This window comes from Phyllobates terribilis, unplaced genomic scaffold (assembly GCF_046119375.1).
Source record: "Phyllobates terribilis strain yellow unplaced genomic scaffold, ASM4611937v1 Scaffold_2__4_contigs__length_985480577, whole genome shotgun sequence".
NCBI lineage: Eukaryota > Metazoa > Chordata > Amphibia > Anura > Dendrobatidae > Phyllobates > Phyllobates terribilis.
This window is the reverse complement of record NW_027362762.1, coordinates 760,320,009-760,346,095: the sequence shown is the minus strand read 5'-3', so window position 1 is coordinate 760,346,095 and position 26,087 is coordinate 760,320,009. Positions and strand designations below refer to the sequence as shown.

Genomic DNA, 26,087 nt, shown 5'->3' with positions numbered 1-26,087 from the left:
ACTCTATTACAGCAGTCTGGCTGTGTTGTCTGGACCTCATTCTATAACAGCAGTCTGGCTGTGTTGTCTGGACCTCATTCTATAACAGCAGTCTGGCTGTGTTGTCTGGACCTCACTCTATTACAGCAGTCTGGCTGTGTTGTCTGGACCTCACTCTATTACAGCAGTCTGGCTGTGTTGTCTGGACCTCACTCTATTACAGCAGTCTGGCTGTGTTGTCTGGACCTCATTCTATAACAGCAGTCTGGCTGTGTTGTCTGGACCTCACTCTATTACAGCAGTCTGGCTGTGTTGTCTGGACCTCACTCTATTACAGCAGTCTGGCTGTGTTGTCTGGACCTCACTCTATTACAGCAGTCTGGCTGTGTTGTCTGGACCTCATTCTATAACAGCAGTCTGGCTGTGTTGTCTGGACCTCACTCTATTACAGCAGTCTGGCTGTGTTGTCTGGACCTCATTCTATAACAGCAGTCTGGCTGTGTTGTCTGGACCTCATTCTATAACAGCAGTCTGGCTGTGTTGTCTGGACCTCACTCTATTACAGCAGTCTGGCTGTGTTGTCTGGACCTCACTCTATTACAGTAGTCTGGCTGTGTTGTCTGGACCTCATTCTATAACAGCAGTCTGGCTGTGTTGACTGGACCTCACTCTATTACAGCAGTCTGGCTGTGTTGTCTGGACCTCATTCTATAACAGCAGTCTGGCTGTGTTGTCTGGACCTCACTCTATTACAGCAGTCTGGCTGTGTTGTCTGGACCTCACTCTATTACAGCAGTCTGGCTGTGTTGTCTGGACCTCATTCTATAACAGCAGTCTGGCTGTGTTGTCTGGACCTCATTCTATAACAGCAGTCTGGCTGTGTTGTCTGGACCTCACTCTATTACAGCAGTCTGGCTGTGTTGTCTGGACCTCACTCTATTACAGCAGTCTGGCTGTGTTGTCTGGACCTCACTCTATTACAGCAGTCTGGCTGTGTTGTCTGGACCTCATTCTATAACAGCAGTCTGGCTGTGTTGTCTGGACCTCATTCTATAACAGCAGTCTGGCTGTGTTGTCTGGACCTCACTCTATTACAGCAGTCTGGCTGTGTTGTCTGGACCTCACTCTATTACAGTAGTCTGGCTGTGTTGTCTGGACCTCATTCTATAACAGCAGTCTGGTTGTGTTGTCTGGACCTCACTCTATTACAGCAGTCTGGCTGTGTTGTCTGGACCTCATTCTATAACAGCAGTCTGGTTGTGTTGTCTGGACCTCACTCTATTACAGCAGTCTGGCTGTGTTGTCTGGACCTCACTCTATTACAGCAGTCTGGCTGTGTTGTCTGGACCTCACTCTATTACAGCAGTCTGGCTGTGTTGTCTGGACCTCACTCTATTACAGCAGTCCGGCTGTGTTGTCTGGACCTCACTCTATTACAGCAGTCTAGCTGTGTTGTCTGGACCTCACTCTATTACAGCAGTCTGGCTGTGTTGTCTGGACCTCACTCTATTACAGCAGTCTGGCTGTGTTGTCTGGACCTCATTCTATTACAGCACTCTGGCTGTGTTGTCTGGACCTCACTCTATTACAGCAGTCTGGTTGTGTTGTCTGGACCTCACTCTATTACAGCAGTCTGGCTGTGTTGTCTGGACCTCACTCTATTACAGCAGTCTGGTTGTGTTGTCTGGACCTCACTCTATTACAGCAGTCTGGCTGTGTTGTCTGGACCTCACTCTATTACAGCAGTCTGGCTGTGTTGTCTGGACCTCACTCTATTACAGCAGTCTGGTTGTGTTGTCTGGACCTCACTCTATTACAGCAGTCTGGCTGTGTTGTCTGGACCTCACTCTATTACAGCAGTCTGGTTGTGTTGTCTGGACCTCACTCTATTACAGCAGTCTGGTTGTGTTGTCTGAATTTCACTCCATAACAGCAATTTTGCTGTTTTTTCTGGACTTTAGTCTATAACAGCAGTCTGGCTGTGTTGTCTGGACTTAAAGAGGTTGTCCACTACTATAGAGAATGCCCCAATGTATATAAACAGTGGAAATGAGTTTTTTAGTAAATACCTTCTGTGGTGATTGTTGCCTGTGAGCTGACCTCTCACCAGGCATCATGTGACTCGGCTGCAGTCGGCTCTGGCATCTGCTGATATCACGTCAAATTCCAGCTGCAGTCGGACGTGACCCAGTGACGCGCTCCCCCCTGATTGATGGGCTGTGGGTGGGATTTCATTGCATGTCACAGCCCAACATCCATCATGCGCTTTCCCTCTCCTCTGCATTCAATGGAAAAACGCGCGCTGGATGCTGGGCTGTGACATGCAATGAAACCCCGCACACAACCCATCAATCAGCGGGGAGCGCGTCACGGGGTCACGGCCGACTGCAGCCAGAACTTGACGTGACATCAGCAGATGCCAGAGCCGGCTGCAGCCAGGTCACATGATGCAGTCAGCGATAGCCCCCTCACAGGCAATAATCACAGCAGAAGGTATTTACAAAAAAAAATATTTCCACCATTTAAATACAATGGGGCAGTCTCTATAGCAGTGGACAACTTCTTTAATTCTATAACAGCAGTCTGCCTGAGTTGCCTGGACTTCACTCCATAACAGCAGTCCTGCTGTGTTTTCTGGACTTAATTCTACAACAGGAATCTGGCTGTGTTGTCTGTACTTAATTCTATTACAGTAGTCCGGCTGTGTTGTCTGGACTTTACTCAATAAAAGAATTCCAGCTGTGTTGATTGGACCTATTTCTATAACAGCAGTCTGGTTGTGTTGACTGGACTTCATTCTATAACAGCAGTTTGGCAATGTTGTCTGGAGTTCACTCTATAACAGCAGTCTGAGTGTGTTGCCTGGACCTCACGCTAAAAGAGCAGTCCGTCTGTGAAATCCGGACTTCACTCTATTACAGCAGTCTGGCTGTGTTGGCTGGACTTCACTCTATTACAGCAGTCCGGCTGTGTTGTCTAGATTTCAGTGTATAACAGCAGTCTGGCTGTATTGCCTGGACTTCACTCCATAGCAGCAGTCCTCCTGTGCTTTCTGGACTTCATTCTATAATAGCAGTTCAGCAATGTAATCTGGGGTTCACTCAATAACAGCAGTCCGAGTGTGTTGTCTAGACTTCACACTATAACAGCAGTCCTGCTGTGCTGTCTGGACTTAATTCTACACTGTGTTCCAAATTATTATGCAAATAATATTTTCTCAGATTTTCCCAAATTACCTATATGAATTGCAGTCATTGTAATTTTTCAGTCAAATAACTATTAGAGTACAATTGAAAGGTTTTTGTACAAACTGCCTATGATAACAGTATATTTTTAACAAAATAAAACACTCAAACTGCACTCAAAATGCATGTTCCAAATTATTATGCACAGCAGAGTTTTCAACCTTTTCATTTTAATAAAGAACAAAAAATAGTCATTTTTGAAATTATAAGCATTAGCAGGTTATTACAAACTGAAATCAAACAGTTTTCAACTCAAAACTTTATTCTAGGTGATGTTACAATTGCACATAGGACCGCTTGTTCGAAAGGAGCTTCTGAAGTCTCTTGTCCATTGAATTTGTCAGGTTTTGGATGGTTTCTGCTTCAATTGTTTTGCATGAGGACAGAATACCCTCCCAGAGCTGTTGCTTAGATGTGAACTGCCTCCCACCATCATAGACACTCCTTTTGATGATGCTCCAGAGGTTCTCAATGGGGTTGAGGTCAGGGGAGCATGGGGGTCACACCATAAGTTTGTCCCCTTTTATGCCCATATCAGCCAGAGATGCAGATGTGTTATGTGCAGCATGAGACCGGGCATTATCATGCATGAAAATGATCTTGCTGTGAAATACACGGTTCTTCTTCTTGAACCATGGAAGGAAGTGCTGTTTGAGAAACTCAACATACATTATGGAGTTCATCTTTACCCCTTCAGGGATCCTAAAAGGGCCGACAATCTCTCTCCCCATGATTCCAGCCCAAAACATTACTCCACCTCCTCCTTGTTAGTGCCGTAGCCGTGTTTGCATGGGGTGTCCATCAACCAGCCATCCTCCACTCCATCCATCTGGACCATCAAGATCATTTCATGCATGATCTGGAGCATCATCAAAAGGAGTGTCTATGCAATTCATATAGGTAATTTGGGAAAATCTGAGAAAATATTATTTGCATAATAATTTGGAACACAGTGTATAATAAAACCAAGAAATGTGTAGGAAACTGGAGCATATCAAGTAAAAATTAGAAATATTTATTTCAACAATCAATAAAAAGTAACAACATGTTTCTAATTAAGATTCAAGATAAAAGGGGAAGCAGAAGCGACACCAAAGTGCCACGTCTGTACAGGGAGTATACAGTGATCTAGGCAAGAGTAAAGCCTAACTTCAAGAAAGGGAAAAGGCTATCAATCTGATCATGGTCCAATGGAAAGTCGTATATAATACAGTACAAATACATGGCAGCATGTAATCTATAATGTAAGAGAGCATGTAGCATAAAATGCTAATAGTTCACATAAAGTGCTTGTGCAGATTTACATTGTAAAACAAAACAATATTGATCAAACTCAGCCTTGATTAAGGGATAAGTAAACCTTCAGTGCAAAAGTACATATACATGTAATTCAATCATGAGTAAATGCATTAAGTGCATATGATAGCAGCAGGGTAAAAAAGTCTAAGGAACACATTCAGTATTAGCCATAGAGAGGCAAGACATGCTGTCACAACATCATAGCAGAGGGTTTATAGGAGAGAAGATCCCAGCCATTCCCAACCAAAGACACACAGTATAATATAGATGTAAAGCCTGATATACAACCTGGTAAGGACGTGGATAGATGGTTCCTACCCTGTTAGTCCATGTTTATGTTTGCATTTATATTCTACTACCCGTTACCGACCCATCTAGTGTTCCCATCCTGCTTGAACTCTCTGCTCCTGACCTTGGCTACTGACTCTATGCTCCTGCCCTTGGCTACTGACTCTAGGCTGCCTGCCCCAACCTCAGACCGTCTGACCACGTCTTGTCTTAGCCCTCCTGTTTCGCGTACCCATGCCTCTGACCCGCCGGTCAACTGTTGCGGTCCCGCAGACTGCCATGGAGGGGTACCTGGTGACTACGTACGGCCAAGCCTAACCTCACCACCAGAGGCTCTAGCGAAAACCAGGTAGCCGCTTAGTCACGCCCCTCCAGGGTAATCCCAGCAAGTGGCGCAGTAGGTCCACACCCACCAACGTTACAGGGTTCTTTACAGTCAGAGCAGTCAGAATGTGGACTGCCCTACCACAAGAGGTAATAATGGCAGATACTATAACAGCAATTAAAAAAGGGCTGGATGATTTCCTTAGTACAAATAATATTGTGGGTTATAGATAAGATAAAATGTACAATTGATGGAGAAAGGTTGAACTTGATGAACCTAGGCCTTTTTTCAACCTATGCAACTATGTAATCTTACTATGAAGGAAGATGTTATATTAAAACAACATTTTTAGATTTGCTATGTATAAGATCAAGACCAGTATAGACTCACTAAGAAATGCTTGACTGTACGACATCACATATAGTCTCTACAGCTTTGAATTACAGAATCATAGGCACTCTATGTGCTAATATATATGGTGCTTTTTTATATAAAATGCAGAATGGGCCATATATTTCTACTAGATGTTAAAGTATAAAAAATAAATTGACTTGAATATCCTTAGATAAAAGGGACTTAACCATGAACTCCAATACCATGTCTCATAAATTAATTGACTAAAAACAAAAAGACATTACTGCACGTCTTATAATATCAAGGCTTTACGTTCTAAAATATATATGTGTAGGAAATAAATTTACTTATAGCTACGATTCACTGTAAATTGGCACATATCATAATTTGTATGTTATCCTCATTTTCCTGTGTAGTTTTAGATTATACCCTGCACAAGAAATATGCAAATCAAAACATAAGAACATGTTTTTGGTTGCAGAATAGTTTCACAAAAAATCAGACATATAATTACTTCCAATAGCAAGAAGGGCTCAGAGGAATGTTATTATAAGCAGATTAGTCTCTCTCTGGAGACCCAGAATCAGTATTAATATTGTATATCTTCTTGAAATAGGGACTTTTAATAGTGACTCACACAATAAGGCTCATTTATACTCCACAGAGGAAGAAGGCATTGTTCTGAGATTTGTTTTGTAAAAATGCAAATATCTTTAACAATGGATGCGTCCCCATAGGAATCCTCTGCACCAATACCCCATAACCTAAAGCTAAATCTGAACCCACCACATACTCTGCAATTTACTTAATTTATCTGCATACACTTTTAAACAATGTTGTATGTTCTTATTAAAGGGGTTTTTCATTACTCAGATAACCTTTTGTTTGTCACCATATTCCCCCATCTATATATATAATCGTCTTATCCCGTCTGTCTGTCTGTCTGTCTTTCTGTCTGTCTGTCTGTCTGTCCTGGAAATCCCGCGTCACTCATTGGTCCGGCAGCGGCCAGTCAGCGCCGCGGGATTTCTGAAAAAAGATGGCGGCCGTTAGCGGCTCATCTGCGGGACGGAGATGCAGCCGGGAGATGACCGGCGCGAGGCGCTCATCTCCCGGCCTGTAGCAGCAGAAGGACCTCGACCGCCAGCGCCGCTGACCTCCATGCGGAAGGGAGGACCGGGGAGCTGCGGGTCGGGATACTTCTGCTGCGAGCAGTCGCTCATTTCCCGGCTTCTCGCAGCGGAAGTAGCCGCACAGGCAACGGCGCTCCCTGGTCCTCACCAATACGATTCTGCTCCCCGGTTCTCACCAATACGATTCGCTGATTGGTCGCGCTCTCTGCCCGCGACCAATCAGTGATCTTGGCGCTAAAGTTAAACACCGCTCTGCTGATTGGTCACGGCTGGCAGCCGCGACCAATCAGCGAGATTGGTGCCAAATTTAAACAACGCTCTGCTGATTGGTCGCAGACGCCAGCTGCGACCAATCAGCGAGATTGGCGCCAAATTTAAACAACGCTCCGCTGATTGGTCTTGGCTGCCAGCCGTGACCAATCAGCGAGATTGGCGCCAAATTTAAACAACGCTCTGCTGATTGGTCGCAGACGCCAGCCGCGACCAATCAGCGAGATTGGCGCCAAATTTAAGCAACGCTCTGCTGATTGGTCGTGGCTGCCAGCCGTGACCAATCAGCGAGATTGGCGCCAAATTTAAACAACGCTCTGCTGATTGGTCGCGGACTCCAGCAACGACCAATCAGCAAGATTGGCGCAAAATTTAAACAACGCTCTGCTGATTGGTCGTGGACTCCAGCCGCGACCATTCAGCGAGATTGCCGCCAAATTTAAACAACGCTCTGCTGATTGGGCGCGGCTGCTAGCCGCGACCAATCAGCGAGATTGGCGCCAAATTTAAACAACGCTCTGCTGATTGGTCGCGGACTCCAGCCACGACCATTCAGCGAGATTGGCACCAAATTTAAACAACGCTCTGCTGATTGAGCGCGGAAGCCAGCCGCGACCAATCAGCGAGATTGGCGCCAAATTTAAACAACGCTCTGCTGATTGGTCGCCGACTCCAGCCACGACCAATCGGTGAGATTGGCGCCAAATTTAAACAACGCTCTGCTGATTGGTTGCGGCCGCCAGCCAACCGCGACCAATCACCGGGATTGGCGCCAAATTTAAACAACGCTCTGATCTCCCAACGGCAAGTGTGAATGGAGGACCGAGGAGCGGCGCTGCCGGTCGGGATGCTTCCGCTGCGAGCAGCCGCTCATCTCCCAGCTGCTCACAGCGGAAGTACCCGCACAGGCAGCGCTGCTCCCCAGCGAACAATCAGCGATATGGGCGGCAAATTTAAACCCCGCTCTGCTGATTAGTCGCGGTCGCCGGCCGCGACCAATCAGCATTATTGGCGCCAAATTGAAACCCCGCTCTGCTGATTGGTCGCGACCGCCGTGCGCGACCAATCAGCGATTTTGGCGCAAAATTTAAACCCCGCTCTGCTGATTGGTTGCGGTCGCCGGCCGCGACCAATCTGCAGTATTAGCACCAAATTTAAACCCGCTCTGCTGATTAGTCGCAACCACCAGCCGTAACTAATCAGCGATATTGGCGCCAAATTTAAACACCGCTTCGCTGATTGGTGGCGGTGGCCGGTCGCGACCAAGCAGCGATATTGGCGCCAAATTTTAACACCGCTCTGCTGATTGGTTGCGGTTGCCGGCCGCGACTAATCAGCATTATTGGTGCCAATTTTAAACACCGCTTTACTGATTTGTCGCGGTGGCCAGCCGCGACCAATCAGCGATATTGGCACCAAATTTAAACACCGCTATGCTGATTGGTCGCGGTTACCGGTCGCAAATAATCAGCATTATTGGCGCCAAATTTAAACACCGCTCTGCTGATTGGTCACGGCCGTGACTAATCACCATTATTGGCGCCAAATTTAAATAACGCTCTGCTGATTGGTCGCGACCGCCGGCCACAACCAATCAGCATTATTGGCGCCAAATTTAAACCCCGCTCTGTTGATTGGTCGCGTTCGCTGCCCGCGACCAATCAGCATTATTGGCGCCAAATTTAAACCCTGCTCTGCTGATTAGTCGCGACCGCCGGCCTCGACCAATCAGCGATTTTGCTGCCAAATTTAAACACTGCTCTGCTGATTGCGCCCTGTCGGCCGCATACAAATTCTAGAATACCCGATGCATTAGAATCGGGCCACCATCTAGTGTAAAATAATAACAGCCTGTACTCACCTTGGGTGTTGGCAGTGTTCCAGCAACGTTGGTGCCAGGTCTCCCGAGGCTCGCGTGATGTGGTTATGTAACTTGAACCCTGCAGCCAATCAGCGGCTGCTAATGGGCAGCTTCAGTCTCAGTCACTTCCTTTGGATGTAACTTGACATCCAGAGGAGGTCAAAGAGCAACTACAGCTCTCGTTTCTTGGCAGTTTCCTGAAAAGGAACTGAAAATGAAGCTGACCATAAGCAGCCGCTGATTGGCTGCAGAGCTCAAGTTACATAACCACATCACATGACCCCCAGTAGACTCAGTGCTGACATAGCTGGAACAGAGCGGATACTGGACGTGAGTACAGGTTGTTATTATTTTGTGGGGGGAATATGGTAATTAAGAAGAGGTTATCTGAGTAGTTGACAACCCTTTTAAAGAAGCATTCCTCCTATCAAAGTTTTTATCCTCTTAATATATTGCAATCATCATATTATATAGCACTGTGTACTTACAATTGCTCATTTTGCCTTTCTACCCAATTAATTATCATCTAACGCTAATGGCTACTCAAATGTATTTAAATATGTTTATTTACAGGCAAATGGCATGTGATCGCTGCATTGAATCAGTGGCCACAGCAATTATATGCTGTATTATGTATATCTTTATAGAGGGATCTTAATTATAAAGCAATTATAGCTAGTATATGTATATATTATGGATGTGAGCCGGAAGAAGCGTGAGCTCACGCGAAACCTCTGTTACTGATTTCATTGATGTCTCTGTTTGCACTCCTGTGATCGAAATAGTTTCACAGTTTTTTTGGTTGAAGGTGGACTTAAGTCCATCAAGTTCAACCTATAGCCTAGCAAGTTGATTCAGAGGAAAGCAAAAACCCCATAGGGAAGACACTAATAGCTTCACATTAGTAGAAAAATTCCATCTTAACTTCACATACGACAATTGGATTAGTTCCCTGGATCAAAGTCCCATCACAGAATCTAGTACTCATAACCTGTAATATTATATTTTTTAAGAAACGCATCCAGACCTCTCTTTAATTTTAACATCATGTGGCAGAGAATTTCGTAGTCTCACTACTCTTACAGTAAAGAATCTGTATCTGTGATTATGATTAAACCTTTGGTCATGTAGATGTAGTGAATGCCCCCTTGTCCCCATCGCAGATCTAGGTGTAAAAAGATCATTAGAATGATCTGTACTGTCAACTCATACATTTGCACATTGTAATATAATTGCCCCGAAGCATTCATTTTTCCAACCTGAATAACCCCATGTTTGATAACTTGTCTCGATATTAAAGTCCACCCATTCCCTTAATAACCTTGCTTGCTCTTCTCTGCACCCGCTCTAGTTCAGCTATGTCCTTTTTATACACCGGAGACCAAAATTGTACACAATATTCTAAGTAAGAAATAAGTAAGTGAGGGTGGTGAGTGCCGCTTCCCTTGCTTACTTCTGTATCCAGTCATTACTGGCGTGCGCCTCTGTGGACCTTTCCAGAAATATTACTCCATTGAAGAAGTAGAAATGCCTGCACTTTTGCTGAATTTGACAGGCATAGCCACACCCCATCCCGGCTCCTCTATAGCGCTGCCCATTTTGACAGACCGCCTTCAAACAGGCGTGAAGATGTAAAACAAAAATTGAGACTAGTCAATGTGTTTCACGCCAGTTTTCTGGTAAAAACACTTTGATGCATCGGCCGTTTAGGGTCTGTAAAAATAACGACATTGCGCAACCGCCATCCTTGTGAAATCTGTGTCCGTTCTTATTATTACAATGGTTAGGAGAAGCTTCTCAGCATATGATATATTCTTTGATGATAAAGACTAAAGCACTGACCAAACACTGATGAAAATCTGATCCAAAACGCTAATGAAAATCAGTCCGCTGATGTCTGAATGAGACCTAGCTGTTATCTTACGTTGTATACCTGTGATGATAATGTGATAACCACTGAAATAGAAAGTGTCAATCTGATAACTACAGTTATTTTTATATATAGATAGTGACATGGAAAATGTAAAAGAATCCTGTAGATTTCTTAAGAAATTAATTTAACAAATTTCTGACATTCACATTTCCTTTAACATCTTAGCTGAGCTCCTATACTTTGACACAGTGCCCATCCACATCAATGAGCACATGCTGACTTTTCAAACTGTTGGACATTGATTAGGATGGTTCTGTGCATGTATAATGTGTCCTTCTGGCAAGGCTGCACAGTTGTCATGTGGACATCAGAACAAAGCAGCTTCAGTCTTTATTCCTGTACCTTCCATCAGTGATGTCTCCACATGGAAATACGGTCGCTATAAAGGGCTTTTATGAAACGCTCTTACTGGTACTCCCTTAAAATGATCCTTGATAAAGCGATGCGTCGAGTCTCCAATGGTCACAAGTCACCGTAAATATTGCTAATTCCAATTTGCTAATCACGGCTTTGTTCATACTCCGATCTCTCCTAGAGATTTCAATCAATTTACATTTTGCAGATAATTATGTTCTTATTTCCTGCACAGACACAGTCATTTGAAGGCATAATCACTGCCATCATGCCTAATGCTAATAAAAGTACCCATAATGAATAAACCAAGTGTGTTTTCAGAGTTGAAAATGTCACGTAAATTGTATGAATTTTATTAGCGATTCAAATCCCATCGTTAATGAGACTGTAAAATATATTATGGTGTATCGAACCATGGAGAAAAATAAGTGTCTGGTAATAAATTTGTTCCTCTAGCGAGATGTTGTTATTTTTTTAATGCAGGGGTGTTGTGTTGATGAATATCATGGCTGCCTGTTCTTCTTTGCAGGTTTCTCTCACTCAGCATTTACGTTCGGTATTGAAAGCCACATCAGCCAGTCCAACATCAATGGGACACTAGTGCCACCTGCAGCTCTTATCTCCATCCTACAGAAAGGTTTACAGTATGTGGAAGCTGAGATCAGCATCAATGAAGTAAGTGCCTTCACTCACAGCATCCTAATGACACACCACTAATCTATAATAAGTACATGAGCAGCTGGAAGTGGCCATAGGCTTTCATTTGGATCATACCATGGAGCCGACCCAAAAGAGAAACTGTTATTTGTAATAAAAATGTCTTCCAACTCGAAATAATGGCAAAAACATAAGAAGTTCATTAAAACATCAAGTTTCTATTAGAACACAATTTAAAGAGAACCCTTTCACATTAAAAAACACTATTAGCGTTTCACATGACAGGTTCATTTTAAAGAGTAATTTTGTCTTCTACATGGAAAACCCATTTTTAAATTCTTTATTTGTCGCACTTCATTGGAATGGTGCTGGGTCTCCCAGGGATTGTGTGACATTGTTATGCCATGTGAACACTGCAGCTAATCAGTAACTGAGTCATCTGTATGGGTAACAGAGGGAGGGAGCTCCTTTTTTAACCCCATTAATACCCCCGTGATGCAATTGTTTGGTGCCGATGGCTGCTACGGAAACCCGAGGCCAACTAATGACCTCCAAGTCTGTCAGCTACAATGGCCTGTTAGGCCCTGTCACAAACAGTGTTTAGCAGGGCACGTGTTAGTTTAAATTTGACAGGTCTGATGTACTGCAGGTTAGACCAAGGATCAGATCATTGAGGCTGTGTGCACACTATGTGTTTTTTAAACATTTCCGCAGCTGCAATTCCACTGCAGAAACGCTTAAAAAACGCTTGGTAGAAGGTCTGCAATGTTCCTCAATGATAATCCACATGTGCTGTGCACATGCTGCAGAAATTTCCGCTGAAGATTATCATTGCGGAAAAATACGCAGCACTACCAATTATTTTGCGGAAACACATGGAATCCGCATCACTGTATCTGTACATGTGGAATCCATGTGTTTCAATGTGCGGATGGTGCCAGGGTTTGGATAAGAGGAGACTCTCCTCCGGACCCGGGTACCATAGTACCTGTAAAAAAAAAATTAAAAAAAAATAAATATTATACTTACCTTCTGATGGCCCGTGGTGCGTTTGTCTTGGCTTGCCGGCAGCTCGCGTTAGACTAAAGGACCTGTGTTGACGTCATTTAGTCATGTGACGGGTCACGCGACCGCTGACGTCGGCAGGTCCTTAAATCTACCGCGAGCTGCCGGCAAGCAGAGATAAGCACACAGGGGGCCATCAGAAGGTAAGTATAATATTTATCTTTTATTTTTTACCATTCTTTTATGGTCACACTATATAAATCCATGCCGTTTGCATGGATTTATATAGTGTGACCAAGTTGTCAAGCACTTTCCAAGTGATGCTAAAATCGCTTGGAAAGCGCTTGTCAACCCGCATGCGTAAATGCATGTGAAGAACGCTTCACATCCGCATGTCCCTGGCAGGAAAAACCGATGTACAATCCACATGTACAATCCGCATGTACAATCCGCATGCGTTTTTTTTGCCAGGGAGATGCAGAAACGCTCAAGAAAAAATCCGGAACATTTCTGCATCGTGGGCACATAGCCTGAAGGTTCGGATCCCATGGTCAACTAGGTCAAAAAGTAAAAGAAAAAACACAATAAAGTTGGTAAAAATATAAAAAATATTAAAAAAAGCACAAAAAAAGTCATGGAAAAATATATACTATTTATTGTAAAAGCAGAAAAAAATAAAACATCTAAACATAATTGGTATCACCACAGGCAAAATGACCCAAAATAGAAAACTAGGCAACTATTTAACTCAAAAAAAATATATCAAAAATAACAATGACAAAAATTATGTTTTTTTTTCATCATATTGCCACTCAAAAATGGTATAAAAATATTAATAAGTCATATATAATAATATGTCATCTCACAACCACAAAAAACAAGGCCTCAAACAGCTCTGTAGGCAAAAAATAAGAAAGTTATAGCCTCTACAATATGGCAATGTAAAAAATAAATAAATTTTTGTAAATAAGTGTTTTAGTTTGTAAAAGTAGTAAAAAACATACCAGATTTATATATATTACTACTTTTACAGTATATATACGTATACTGTCTACAAAGCTGGTATGACTGTAATCATGCTGGCCCTAAGAAGAAAGTTGTCTGATCATATGAATATAAAATTCTAAATATTTCTATATTGTTGTTTATTTGTTCATTTTTGTCCCAAAAATTGCTTCAAAAAGCAATTAACAATCTTATGCAGCCTAAAATCATAACAACAAAGACTTCAACTCATTCTGCAAAAAACTATCCACCACTTAGGTCATTCATCTTTTAACTAGAATTTTAGTAAAATCCATGTTCCAAAAGCCAAATGGCCCCATCTCTCCCTTTAGGGCTGTGTGCCCAAATAGTAGTTTCCAACTACATATAGGGTATTGCCGCGTTCAGGAAAAGTTGAATCCATGAAGATAGCCAGCACTCGTATTTCATAAAAAATTCCCATGCTTTATTAGGTCATTTAAAACATAGGTGGTAGAGACAAACAGCATAAAATTATGTATAATGGCACATGAGGAGGAAAAAGAGCGCACATAACTCCTTAACTAAATGGTTCTTAGTCTGAGCCAGTCTTGTTTTTTCTAAAATTTGGTTTTGGAATCCCAAAACGGGCTGTGGCGGTAATGGCTTAAAACTTGCCTAGAAATGGTCATAAAATCAGCCAGAAATGACTATTTTGGGTCTTATTTGTAAAAGAATTTTAGAGACGAATGGTTCAAGTTAAAAATATTTTTTTACAGTTATTAATTTGTAGGACACCAATTAGATATATTGTGAGTATTGTCAATAGAGAAATATTAAAGGCAGCTAGCCCTGACAACAGGTCCCATTAATATCACTACAGTTCCCTATCTATCCTGAAATACTGGGCACAGTTCCATTTACTTAGAAGGCATTTACAAATACTAAATAGGTAAGACCCCTAACCCCTTTCTGTTAAGTAAGAGACAAGGATGCAAAGATATGTGTCATACCGGGCGGACAGTAGTAACAGGCCATTTTCCAGCCTCCTATACCTTAGGGGGCCACTTAGTAACTACAGCTCTACCCTTTAATGCTATTAATGCATGTGTAAAATGTACTAATGGAAAGGATACTGTAAATCTTCCATGGAATTATTGTTTGAGATTTGTAGTTAAAAGCTTGATAATGTTTCTTAAACCTATTTGCTGACCCGCAGTGTATAGTCTTTCTCCACACTATATATAATAGATCATTAATCTCTAAATTATTTTAATATGTTTTTGCATCACTACCAGATATCGGATATCCCGTAGCTCGGCATATTATTCTGATAATCTCCATCCAAGATCTGTTATCTGCGCTGCCATGTTGGCCTGTAACTGTAGATCAGCATTATGCTCTGAGCGTTATTGCAGATTCCATTTATATTGTATGAGTCACATAAGTGATTGCTTACTCAGTGTACTCTGAAATATAATAGCAAAGTCACTCTGTCTGAATTGCTCCATGTCCTACACAAGGTCCAGATTTCCTATGCAGAATTAAAGGGGAAAAAAAAGCTTATTCACAATGCACATAACTTGAAAAAAAACATTTACACCACTACATATTTATACACGAATGCAGCCAGCTTGTATGTGTATTATATAGTGATTATTGTGCATTAAAAAGATTATACCTTTTTCTTAGTTCAAGATACCATGCCATACCAGCTAGGCTAGGACACGCTACAGTATGTCTGTTTGAGAAAAAGTTAAAGGGGTTGTTCGGTCTTAAGCTACAAGTCTGCAGTCACTCTATGGTTAGGGCATAAAGATAGGTATGTATAAGGGACTTTATAGGTATTGGACCATACCTTTAAGTTCTAATATTAAAAATAGTTTGGCTGACGCCAGGAACAGCGGTCATGTGACCACAAGTATGTGATATGCATACTCCCGGCAAAATTCCAACTAAATCTGCGTGGCCTCATCCATTGCAAGTGTATTAAGTGAGACCTGAAACAGTCTAGCCAGAAGGTGGCTGAGTGTATGCATATCACATTCTCTGCGCCGGCACCAGAGAATCCTCACAGCACACAGTGCACATGATGTGAGGATTCACAAGTCTGCAGTCACATAGAGTGACCGGACAACCCTTTTAAGGTGAGAGTGTAACAGAATAGTCCTTGGGGAAGATTACTGTTCTCTAAACTTTCAGTTTATAGTTTTTCTCACTTCCCAACCAAACTATTTTTAATATTAGAACTTAAAGGTATGGTCCAATACCTATAAAGTCCTTTATACATACCTATCTTTATGCCCTAACCACTTTTCTAATTAGCTTTATTATTAAAGTAATGCAGAAATTCTTTTGTAACCTTGGCCAGATCTGTGCCTTGCCACAATTCTGTGTCTGAGTTCCTTGGGCAGTTCCTTTGAGCTCATGATTCTCATTTGGTCTGACATGCACTGTGAGCTGTGAGGTCTTATATAGACAGGTGTGTGCCTTTCCAAATCAAGTCCTATCAGTTTAATTAAACACATTGAAGGAGTAGAACCATCTCAAGGATGATCACAAGGAAATGGACAGCATGTGACTAAATATGAGTGTCTGAGCAAAGGGTCTGAATACTTATGAGCATTTGATATTTCAGTTTTTCTTTTTTAATAAATTTGCAAAAATTTCTACATTTCTGTTTTTTTTGTCAAGATGGGGTGCAGAGTGTACTTTAATGAGAAAAAAGGAACTTTTTAAATTTACTAAATGGCTGCAATGAAATAAAGAATGAAAATTTAAAGGGGTCTGAATACACTGTGTGCAGAATTATTAGGCAAATGAGTATTTTGATCACATGATACTTTTTATACATGTTGTCCTACTCCAAGCTGCATAAGCTTGAGAGCCAACTACCAATTAAGTAAATCTGGTGATGTGCATCTCTGTAATGAGGAGGGGTGTTGACTAATGACATCAACACCCTATATAAGGTGGGCTTAATTATTAGGTAACTTCCTTTCCTTTGGCAAAATGGGTCAGAAGAGAGATTTGACGGGCTCTGAAAAGTCCAAAATTGTGAGATGTCTTGCAGAGGGATGCAGCAGTCTTGAAATTTCCAAACTTTTGAAGCATGATCACCGAACAATCAAGCATTTCATGGCAAATAGCCAACAAGGTCGCAAGAAACGTGTTGGCCAAAAAAGGCGCAAAATAACTGCCCATGAATTGATGAAAATCAAGCGTGAAGCTGCCAAGATGCCATTCGCCACCAGTTTTGCCATATTTCAGAGCTGCAACGTTACTGGAGTATTAAAAAGCACAAGGTGTGCGATACTCAGGGACATGGCCAAGGTAAGGAAGGCTGATAAACGACCACCTGATTTTTCAAAGGTTTTATGGACTGATGAAATAAGAGTGACTCTTCATGGGCCAGAGGCTGGATCAGTAAAGGGCAGAGAGCTCCACTCCGACTCAGACGCCAGTAAGGTGGAGGTGGGGTACTGGTATGGGCTGGTATCATCAAAGATGAACCTGTGGGACCTTTTCGGGCTGAGGATGGAGTGAAGCTCAACTCCCAGACCTACTGCCAGTTTCTGGAAGACAACTTCTTCAAGCAGTGGTACAGGAAAAAGTCGGTATCGTTCAAGAAAAACATGATTTTCATGCAGGACAATGCTCCATCACATGCATCCACCTACTCCACAGCGTGGCTGGCCAGTAAAGGTCTAAAAGAAGAAAAAATAATGACATGGCCCCGTTGTTCACCTGTTCTGAACCCCATAGAGAACCTGTGGTCCATCATAAAATGTGAGATCTACAGGGAGGGAAAACAGTACACCTCTCGGAACAGTGTCTGGGAGGCTGTGGTGGCTGCTGCATGCAATGTTGATCGAAAACAGATCAAGCAACTGACAGAATCTATGTATGGAAGGCTGTTGAGTGTCATCATAAAGAAAGGTGGCTATATTGATCACTAATTTTTGTTGTTTTTGTTTTTGCATGTCAGAAATGTTTATTTCTAAATTTTGTTCACTGATATTGGTTTACCTGGTGAAAATAAACAAGTGAGATGGGATTATATTTGGTTTTTATTAAGTTGCCTAATAATTCGGCACAGTAATAGTTACCTGCACAAACAGATATCCTCCTAAGATAGCCAAATCTAAAAAAAAAAACACTCCAACTTCCAAAAATATTAAGCTTGGATATTTATGAGTCTTTTGGGTTGATTGAGAACATAGTTGTTGATCAATAATAAAAATAATCCTCTAAAATACAACTTGCCTAATAATTCTGCATGCAGTGTACTTTCCGTACCCACTGTACTACATTAATCAGTTATATAATCAGCCATGATTAGTGCCAAACCTAAACATCACTTAAAGGGGTTGTCTTATGGACAAAGTACAGTTTAATCAATAGATCTTTTTATAATAATTGTTTCCACAATTGGATGTGTTTAAAACAAATGTTCCTTTGTGGAGATTATCTTATAAATGTGACCATGGTATGTACTGTGTAATGGCTGTGTCTGAGCATGCAGTAGCTGCTCCAGTTTATGGTTAGTGACTGCCACATCTCCTGGTCAGGGGTATAGCACAAGTCACTTATGATAAGTGAGTATATAGATGAAACAGCAGGGGCTCACAGTTATTGCTTTCTGAGGTAACACATTTCTCTGCCTCTGAGCTCATGATAAATCAAATCAGAAATCAAGTTAGCGACATAGGAGCTCAAGCGGTTGCTGAGCTCATATGTCACTGATTTGTTTTATGTTGAGCTGACAGGACTGGTGACACCGCAGAAACACTTATTCCTGTGATAAGACAGGTAGTGAAACGTGTTACCTCAGAAATCAGCAGCTGTGAACCCCTGCTGTTTCTTCTGTATACTCCTTCATCATAATTGACTTTTGCTTCCTCTACTAACCAGGAGCTGTGGTATATGCTGACCATGAACTGGAGCAGCTCTATATGGTTGGACCCAGCAAATACCAGCATATGGCAAGGTCATATTTATAAGATTATCTCAGCACAGGAACATATTTTAACATCCAAATGTGGAACTTATTATTATTCCAAGATTAATTAATTAAAATGTACTTTGATAGTGGAAAAATCCCTTTAATAACTAGCCAGGGAAATGTGCTATCAATAAAATGTACTTCGTTTCTGAGGCAATAGATGGCACTAGTGAGTTTATTGTTCTGGGGCAGGGCTGATTTGCATATTTAAAGTCTCTGCAATTACACAACATCCACAATGCACAATTTTGCAAACATGGTAGATGACCGATATAGAGGTCGTTGTAAAAGCATGTGTACATTTATCAGATTTTTTTTCTTCATGTGTTTGCTACTATTATCCACTATGTTATCCACTATGTTATCCACTATCATACATTATCCAGTTCTGCGCACAAAAGGTTAAATAACGAGATCTTTTAAATCTGAGTACTTTGTTTTCCTAAATCAGTAATGTAATTAAATTTATAGAGAAAGATATAATCACGATTTATGGGCGGAAAATGTATGTTTGTGAAAGAATACTGTTTTCTTATCAACTGGAGCACTGTAATTTTCTTATCAGCCGCCTTTTGTCCACAATTATCAGCTGTTTTTTTTGATAATAGCAGTTTTATAATTACTTTCGAAAGTGAAGAAAGAGAAATAGAGGGAAATGACATTAGCGGAGAGAACTCTGAGAAAGGTTTAATTATGTAATACAATTATTCTCCACCTCTCTACAAGAAAGCCTATAATAAAACAGAAATCATATATATTAGAGGAATAACTAGCAGTAGTGTGCAGACGCGCAGGGGCTGACTTTGCCAATAATCTATCACTATGTCTGTTGTTATTGTTATTAGTCACTGTGTATTATGGAGTATTGTGAAATATTTCTATGGTTTTTGATAGACAGCTACATAATGTATTCATAACATATTACAAGAGAATATTAAAAAGGTTACAATTGCAATACAACTTGATAAATCTTGCACTTGCTAAAATCCAGGAGAGGCTGGAGCACTGGGCTGGGACAGTGGGCGGAAGCCGGCATGGCGGGGGTTTGGAATAGGTGGGATCATGGGTTAGTGGGGTTGGGCTTGAGACCTGGGGTCATTTATAAGGTCCCCCTTTTTGGGTTTTGGTCACTTTTCCACTCCCAGGGCACAGTGCAAGTCCCGCCCGCCCTCCTTGTTTCTAATGTTAATTTTATCCGGGTCATAGTGGCTTGAGGCGTTTATTAGGGTCCTTGAAGTTGGTTATGAATTGGTATGGGGGAGTCATGGATCTCTCGGTCATAAGTTGGTTTGGGAGTGGTGATTGGTTGGATTTACGGCAAAAGAATGTTGAGTCCTAGGTGTGGCGGTTTAGTTTATCCGTTTATGAACCCTTTGGGGTTTTTGGTGCTCTTGAGCCTGAGGTTTGCAGCTGGGAGTAAGTGTGGTTGTTTATTTTGGGTCACCAGATTCTTTGTAGCTTCAAGGACCTTAGCATGTTTTAAAAAGTATTGTTAATTGTTGTATGTTTATAATAAAAGGCCGCTGTGGCCAATATTATCCAACCTATGGTGTCTGTCGTTTTTTATTGGGGGTAATAAGGTTAGGTTGGGTTGGTGGTTAGCTTACTAAAGGGGTATAAGGGTGATGACAACAACCGGAGAATTGACAATACCAGCGTCATGCTGATACATACAGTTTTCCAGTTTATTCTTGTTCAATTTCCACACACTTCTATAGTTCGAATTTACATGATGAGGCAGAGCTATTGGGCATGTGTGTCCTGTAGCACTGGAAAAATTAAAGGAGCTGTCTGGTCTAAAGCTACAAGTCTGCAGTCACTCTATGTAACTGCAGACTTGTGAATCCTCACATCGTGCAAGTATGCTATATGCATACTCCCGGCAACATTCTGACTAGACTGTTTCCAGTTTTCTCAATACACTTGCATTGGCTGAGGCTGCAACCAGCTAGTCAGAATGTGCCCGGGAGTATGCAGGTTACATAATGGCAGTCACATGACAGCATAGGAGAATCCTCACTGCGTGCAGTGCCTGTGATGTGAGGACTCACAAATCTGCAGTCACAGAGAGTGACTGTAGACTTGTACCTTTAGACAAAACAACCCCATTAAGTGGCCATTCTTAGAAGGAATAAAAAGAACACTAGGGGGCATCATAAAAAATCTATAACAGCAATATCTATAGACAGGAGTAAAGTTGGTGCGAGTCGATATGCAAAACCGATGACATCGTGCCAAGCTGGCTAATTTAAAGAAGAGCGGAGGATCATGTGAGGTAAAACTTGGTTAACAGTGCTCCTGTCCAGTTGCCAGAGATTATTGATGTGGCGGATGGAGTAGGGCAATTTTTTTTTTAGAAATGATTCCAATTGAAAAATTGGGACATTTTGTGCGATCTAATAGAAAAATGTAAAATTTAATCATGGACAATTCCTTTAATAACTGAAGTGGAGAATGACTACAAAGCGTTTCATGCTCTGGTCGATCTGGCATATTCATACATTACCTGGACAGGCCATTGTATGATGAAAGGCTTTATAAACTGTGTGGTTGCACTGCAGGAGAATTGATCTCTCGCTGCCATGTTCACCCTGACACTGTTAGAAGTAGTACTATGGTTCACAGCACTATTGTTATGGGACCGCTTTTAACAAAAAGAAATTGCCTAAATTGGATAACCTGCATTTAATATATGAGGGTGAGTCAAAAATGATCCGCACTCTGGCTGTAGAATTTATTTTAATCAATTTTCAGAAAATACAAATTCATGATTTTTTACACAATCTCCCGGCTTTTCAATACACTTTGTCCATCTGTCAGTAAGTTTTCATATTCCCTCATTAAAAATGATTTTAGGCTGAGCTATGAGCCACGAATGCACAGTTCTTCATCAAATGTGAATCTTTGTCCTCGTAGGGCTTGTCTGAGGAGACCAAACAGGTGATAGTCTTATGGGGCAAGATCAAGATTATAGGAAGGATGCTTTAACACCTCAAAACAAAGTTTTTAGAGAGTGTCAACAGTATGGTTAGTGGTGTGCAGATGTGCCTTGTCATATATCAACATAATGCCCTTCGATTGCAGTCCTCCATATATGCAGTTTCTCCATATTGTGCAGAAAATATTCGATAAATATCAGCAGACACAAGCTCAGATCACAAATAAAAAAATGACTACATGCTACCCGTTTTTTGTGCAAATCACATGTGGGGCAGCCATTGTTTCTCACACCGCGGTCACAAATGAACTGACATAACACGTGCACAGAAGTGACTGAGGAGACAGCGACCTTGTACGTAAAGCTCTGATAACACATTGCGGCCAATATAAGTCTTAATATAACGGAAAGTGGAAGATGTTTGACTCACCCTTGTATAATTTTCAGGTTTCGCAATCAGAGATCAGGGAAGTGTAGTATGTGACACTCACTGATACATGTACTTTTTTGTCTAGGACGGAACAGTCTTTGATGGTCGGCCGATAGAGTCGTTGTCTCTGATTGATGCCGTGATGCCAGATGTTGTACAAACCAGGCAACAAGCCTTCAGAGAGAAGTTGGCACAACAGCAAACTACATCAACAGCATGTGCACCAAGTGTAGCACCAGTCACCACTGCGTCCGCAGCTCCTGCACAACAACAGATCACACCAAAGAATGGAGCAGCCACTGTGAATGGTGATGAAAATGGGGCACATGCAATAAGTAAGTAAACGGAAGTCTTTAAACGGAAGCTGTCATCAGAAAATAACCTGTTGCTTAACCCAGGTTTTTGTGTTACATGTATTTTGAAAAAGATTTGGCAATTTTTTTTCTTTTCTCATTATCTTTATTTATAAAATAAGATTAGTAATCTTGAAATTTTCACACTGGTCACTGGGCCATTTTTAGACTCATAAGCCCCAATCAAAGCAAGGAAACTGTGGTAAAATGCTTTCAATCACACCTCAATACATTAGGAACAGTACATATGCTTATGAGAATGCAGACATCACAAAAAAGAAATTGTAGCCATGGTCATAAGTGTATGTGGCTTGGTTAAGGAGGTACTCTCATGATGTTAAATTGGTTCAGTTAGACAGCATGAAAAAAGCAAGTTTACAGTTGACTTGTGTCTTCTATGTGCTATTATCCTCCTGCTGTCACAGCTTTTGTCTTATATCAGAGGTGGGGAACATTTTTTCTGCCAAGGGCCATTTGGATATTCATACCATCCTGGCGATACAAAATCATTAACTTGAAAATGATCCTGCTATATTTGGTCAAACAATTAATCAACCCACCCCTTGTGATGGCTGGAGCTACTTCTCTTTGGCGAGGCATGTAATGTTAGGTGGTATTGAGGATGTTGCTACTCATAATTGTGTTTTCAGGTTTGCGTCAGTCTGTCTGGAGCATAGTCAACTCTTTGTGATAAGTTTTGTAAAGAACAACTCACTGCAGTAAGTTGTTCTGAAAACAGATGAATATTTCACTGCATGTCTCCTCAAAGTGGTAAATTCATCACTGCTCACGTTACATTTATAGAACTAAAGCGGTGGGATGTCTTCTGCATAGATCATTTAAGAGACACAGAGGAGGCTGCTGCATATACAGTTAGGTCCATAATATTTGGACAGAGACAACATTTTTCTAATTTTGGTTCTAGACATTACCACAATGAATTTTAAACAAAACAATTCAGATGCAGTTGAAGTTCAGACTTTCAGCTTTCATTTGAGGGTATCCACATTAAAATTGGATGAAGGGTTTAGGAGTTTTAGCTCCTTAACATGTGCCACCCTGTTTTTAAAGGGACCAAAAGTAATTGGACAATTGACTCCAAGGATATTTCATGGACAGGTGTGGGCAATCCCTTCGTTATGTCATTCTCAATTAAGCAGATAAAAGGCCTGGAGTTGATTTGAGGTGTGGTGCTTGCATTTAGAAGGTTTTGGTGTGAAGTAAACATGCGGTCAAAGGAGCTCTCCATGCAGGTGAAACGAGCCATCCGTAAGCTGCAAAAACAGAAAAGACCCATCCAAGAAATTGCTACAATATTAGGACTGGCAAAATCTACAGTTTGGTACTTCCTGAGAAAGAAAGAAAGCACTGGTGAACTCATCAATGCAAAAAGACCTGGGCGCCCACGGAAGACAACAGTGGTGGATGATCGCAGAATAATCTCCACGGTGAAGAGAAACCCTTTCACAACAGCCAACCAAGTGAACAACACTCTCCAGGAGGTAGGCGTATCAATATCCAAATCTACCATAAAGAGAAGACTGCATGAAAGTAAATACAGAGGGTTCACTGCACGGTGCAAGCCACTCATAAGCATCAAGAAGAAAAAGGCTAGACTGGACTTTGCTAAAAAACATCTAAAAAAGCCAGCACAGTTCTGGAAGAACATTCTTTGGACAGATGAAACCAAGATCAACCTCTACCAGTATGATGGAAAGAGAAAAGTATGGCGAAGGTGTGGTACAGCTCATGATCCAAAGCATACCACATCATCTGTAAAACACGGCGGAGGCAGTGTGATGGCTTGGACATGCATGGCTGCCAATGGCACTGGGTCACTAGTGTTTACTGATGATGTGACACAGGACAGAAGCAGCCGAATGAATTCTGATGTATTCAGAGCCATACTGTGTGCTCAGATCCAGCCAAATGCAGCCAAACTGATTGGTCGTCATTTCATACTACAGATGGACAATGACCCAAAACATAAAGCCAAAGCAACCCAGGAGTTTATTAAAGCAAAGAAATGGAATATTCTTGAATGGCCAAGTCAGTCACCTGATCTCAACCCAATTGATCATGCATTTCACTTGTTAAAGACTAAACTTCAGACAGAAAGGCCCACAAACAAGCAGCAACTGAAAACCACCACAGTGAAGGCCTGGCAAAGCATCAAAAAGGAGAAAACACAGCGTCTGGTGATTTCCATGAGTTCAAGAATTCAGGCAGTCATTGCCAGCAAAGGGTTTTCAACCAAGTACTAGAAATGAACATTTTATTTACAATTATTTAATCTGTCCAATTACTTTTGGTCCCTTTAAAAACAGGGTGGCACATGTTAAGGAGCTGAAACTCCTAAACCCTTCATCCATTTTTAATGTGGATACCCTCAAATGAAAGCTGAAAGTCTGAACTTCAACTGCATCTGAATTGTTTTGTTTAAAATTCATTGTGGTAATGTGTAGAATTAGAAAAATGTTGTCTCTGTCCAAATATATATGGACCTAACTGTAGATCACATAGGAGACACTGAGACGGCTGTATACACATCACAAAGAAGACAGAGACTGCTGTAAACACATTACGTAGGATACACTGAGACTTATGTATACAGTACAGCCCAAAAGTTTGGATACACCTTCTCATTTAGAGATTTTTCTGTATTTTCATGACTATGAAAATTGTACATTCACACTGAAGGCATCAAAACTATGGATTAACACATGTGGAATTATATAATTAACAAAAAAGTGTGAAACAACTGAAAATATGTCTTATATTCTAGGTTCTTCAAAGTAGCCACCTTTTGCTTTGATGACTGCTTTGCACACTCTTGTCATTCTCTTGATGAGCTTCAAGAGGTAGTCACCGGAAATGGTTTTCACTTCACAGGTGTGACCTGTCAGGTTTAATAAGTGGGATTTATTGGCTTATAAATGGGGTTGGGACCATCAGTTTTGTTGTGCAGAAGTCTGGTGGATACACAGCTGATAGTCCTACTGAATAGACTGTTAGAATTTGTATTATGGCAAGAAAAAAGCAGCTAAGTAAAGAAAAGCGAGTGGCCATCATTACTTTAAGAAATGAAGGTCAGTCAGTCCGAAAAATTGGGCAAACTTTGAAAGTGTCCCCAAGTGCAGTTGCAAAATCCATCAAGCGTTACAAAGAAAATGGCTCACATGAGGACCGCCCCAGGAAAGGAAGACCAGGAGTCACCTCTGCTTCTGAGGATAAGTTTATCCGAGTCACCAGCCTCAGAAATCATAGGTTAACAGCAGCTCAGATTAGAGACCAGATCAATGCCACACAGAGTTCTAGCAGCAGACACATCTCTACAACAACTGTTAAGAGGAGACTTTGTGCAGCAGGCCTTCATGGTAAAATAGCTGCTAGGAAACCACTGCTAAGGACAGGCAACAAGCAGAAGAGACTTGTTTGGGCTAAAGAACACAAGGAATGAACATTAGACCAGTGGAAATCTGTGCTTTGGTCTGATGAGTCCAAATTTGAGATCTTTGGTTCCAACCACTGTGTCTTTGTGCGACGCAGAAAAGGTGAACGGATGGACTCTACATGCTTGGTTCCCACCGTAAAGCATGGAGGAGGAGGTGTGATGGTGTGGGGGTGCTTTGCTGGTGACACTGTTGGGGATTTATTCAAAATTGAAGGCATACTGAACCAGCATGGCTACCACA

At 41.6% G+C, this 26,087-nt stretch overlaps 1 protein-coding gene across 10 annotated transcripts in view; it reads left to right on the top strand.

Moving 5' to 3' along the window:
* The window catches only part of TBL1X (transducin beta like 1 X-linked), a 440,725-nt gene that overhangs the window by 365,913 nt on the left and 48,725 nt on the right, over positions 1 to 26,087 (top strand). For all 10 annotated transcript variants that reach the window (XM_073667331.1, XM_073667322.1, XM_073667326.1 and 7 more), the window contains 2 exons: positions 11,571 to 11,716; positions 22,125 to 22,374. In XM_073667331.1, coding sequence (XP_073523432.1) covers positions 11,571 to 11,716; positions 22,125 to 22,374 — 396 coding nt within the window. The remainder of the gene's footprint in view (positions 1 to 11,570; positions 11,717 to 22,124; positions 22,375 to 26,087) is intronic.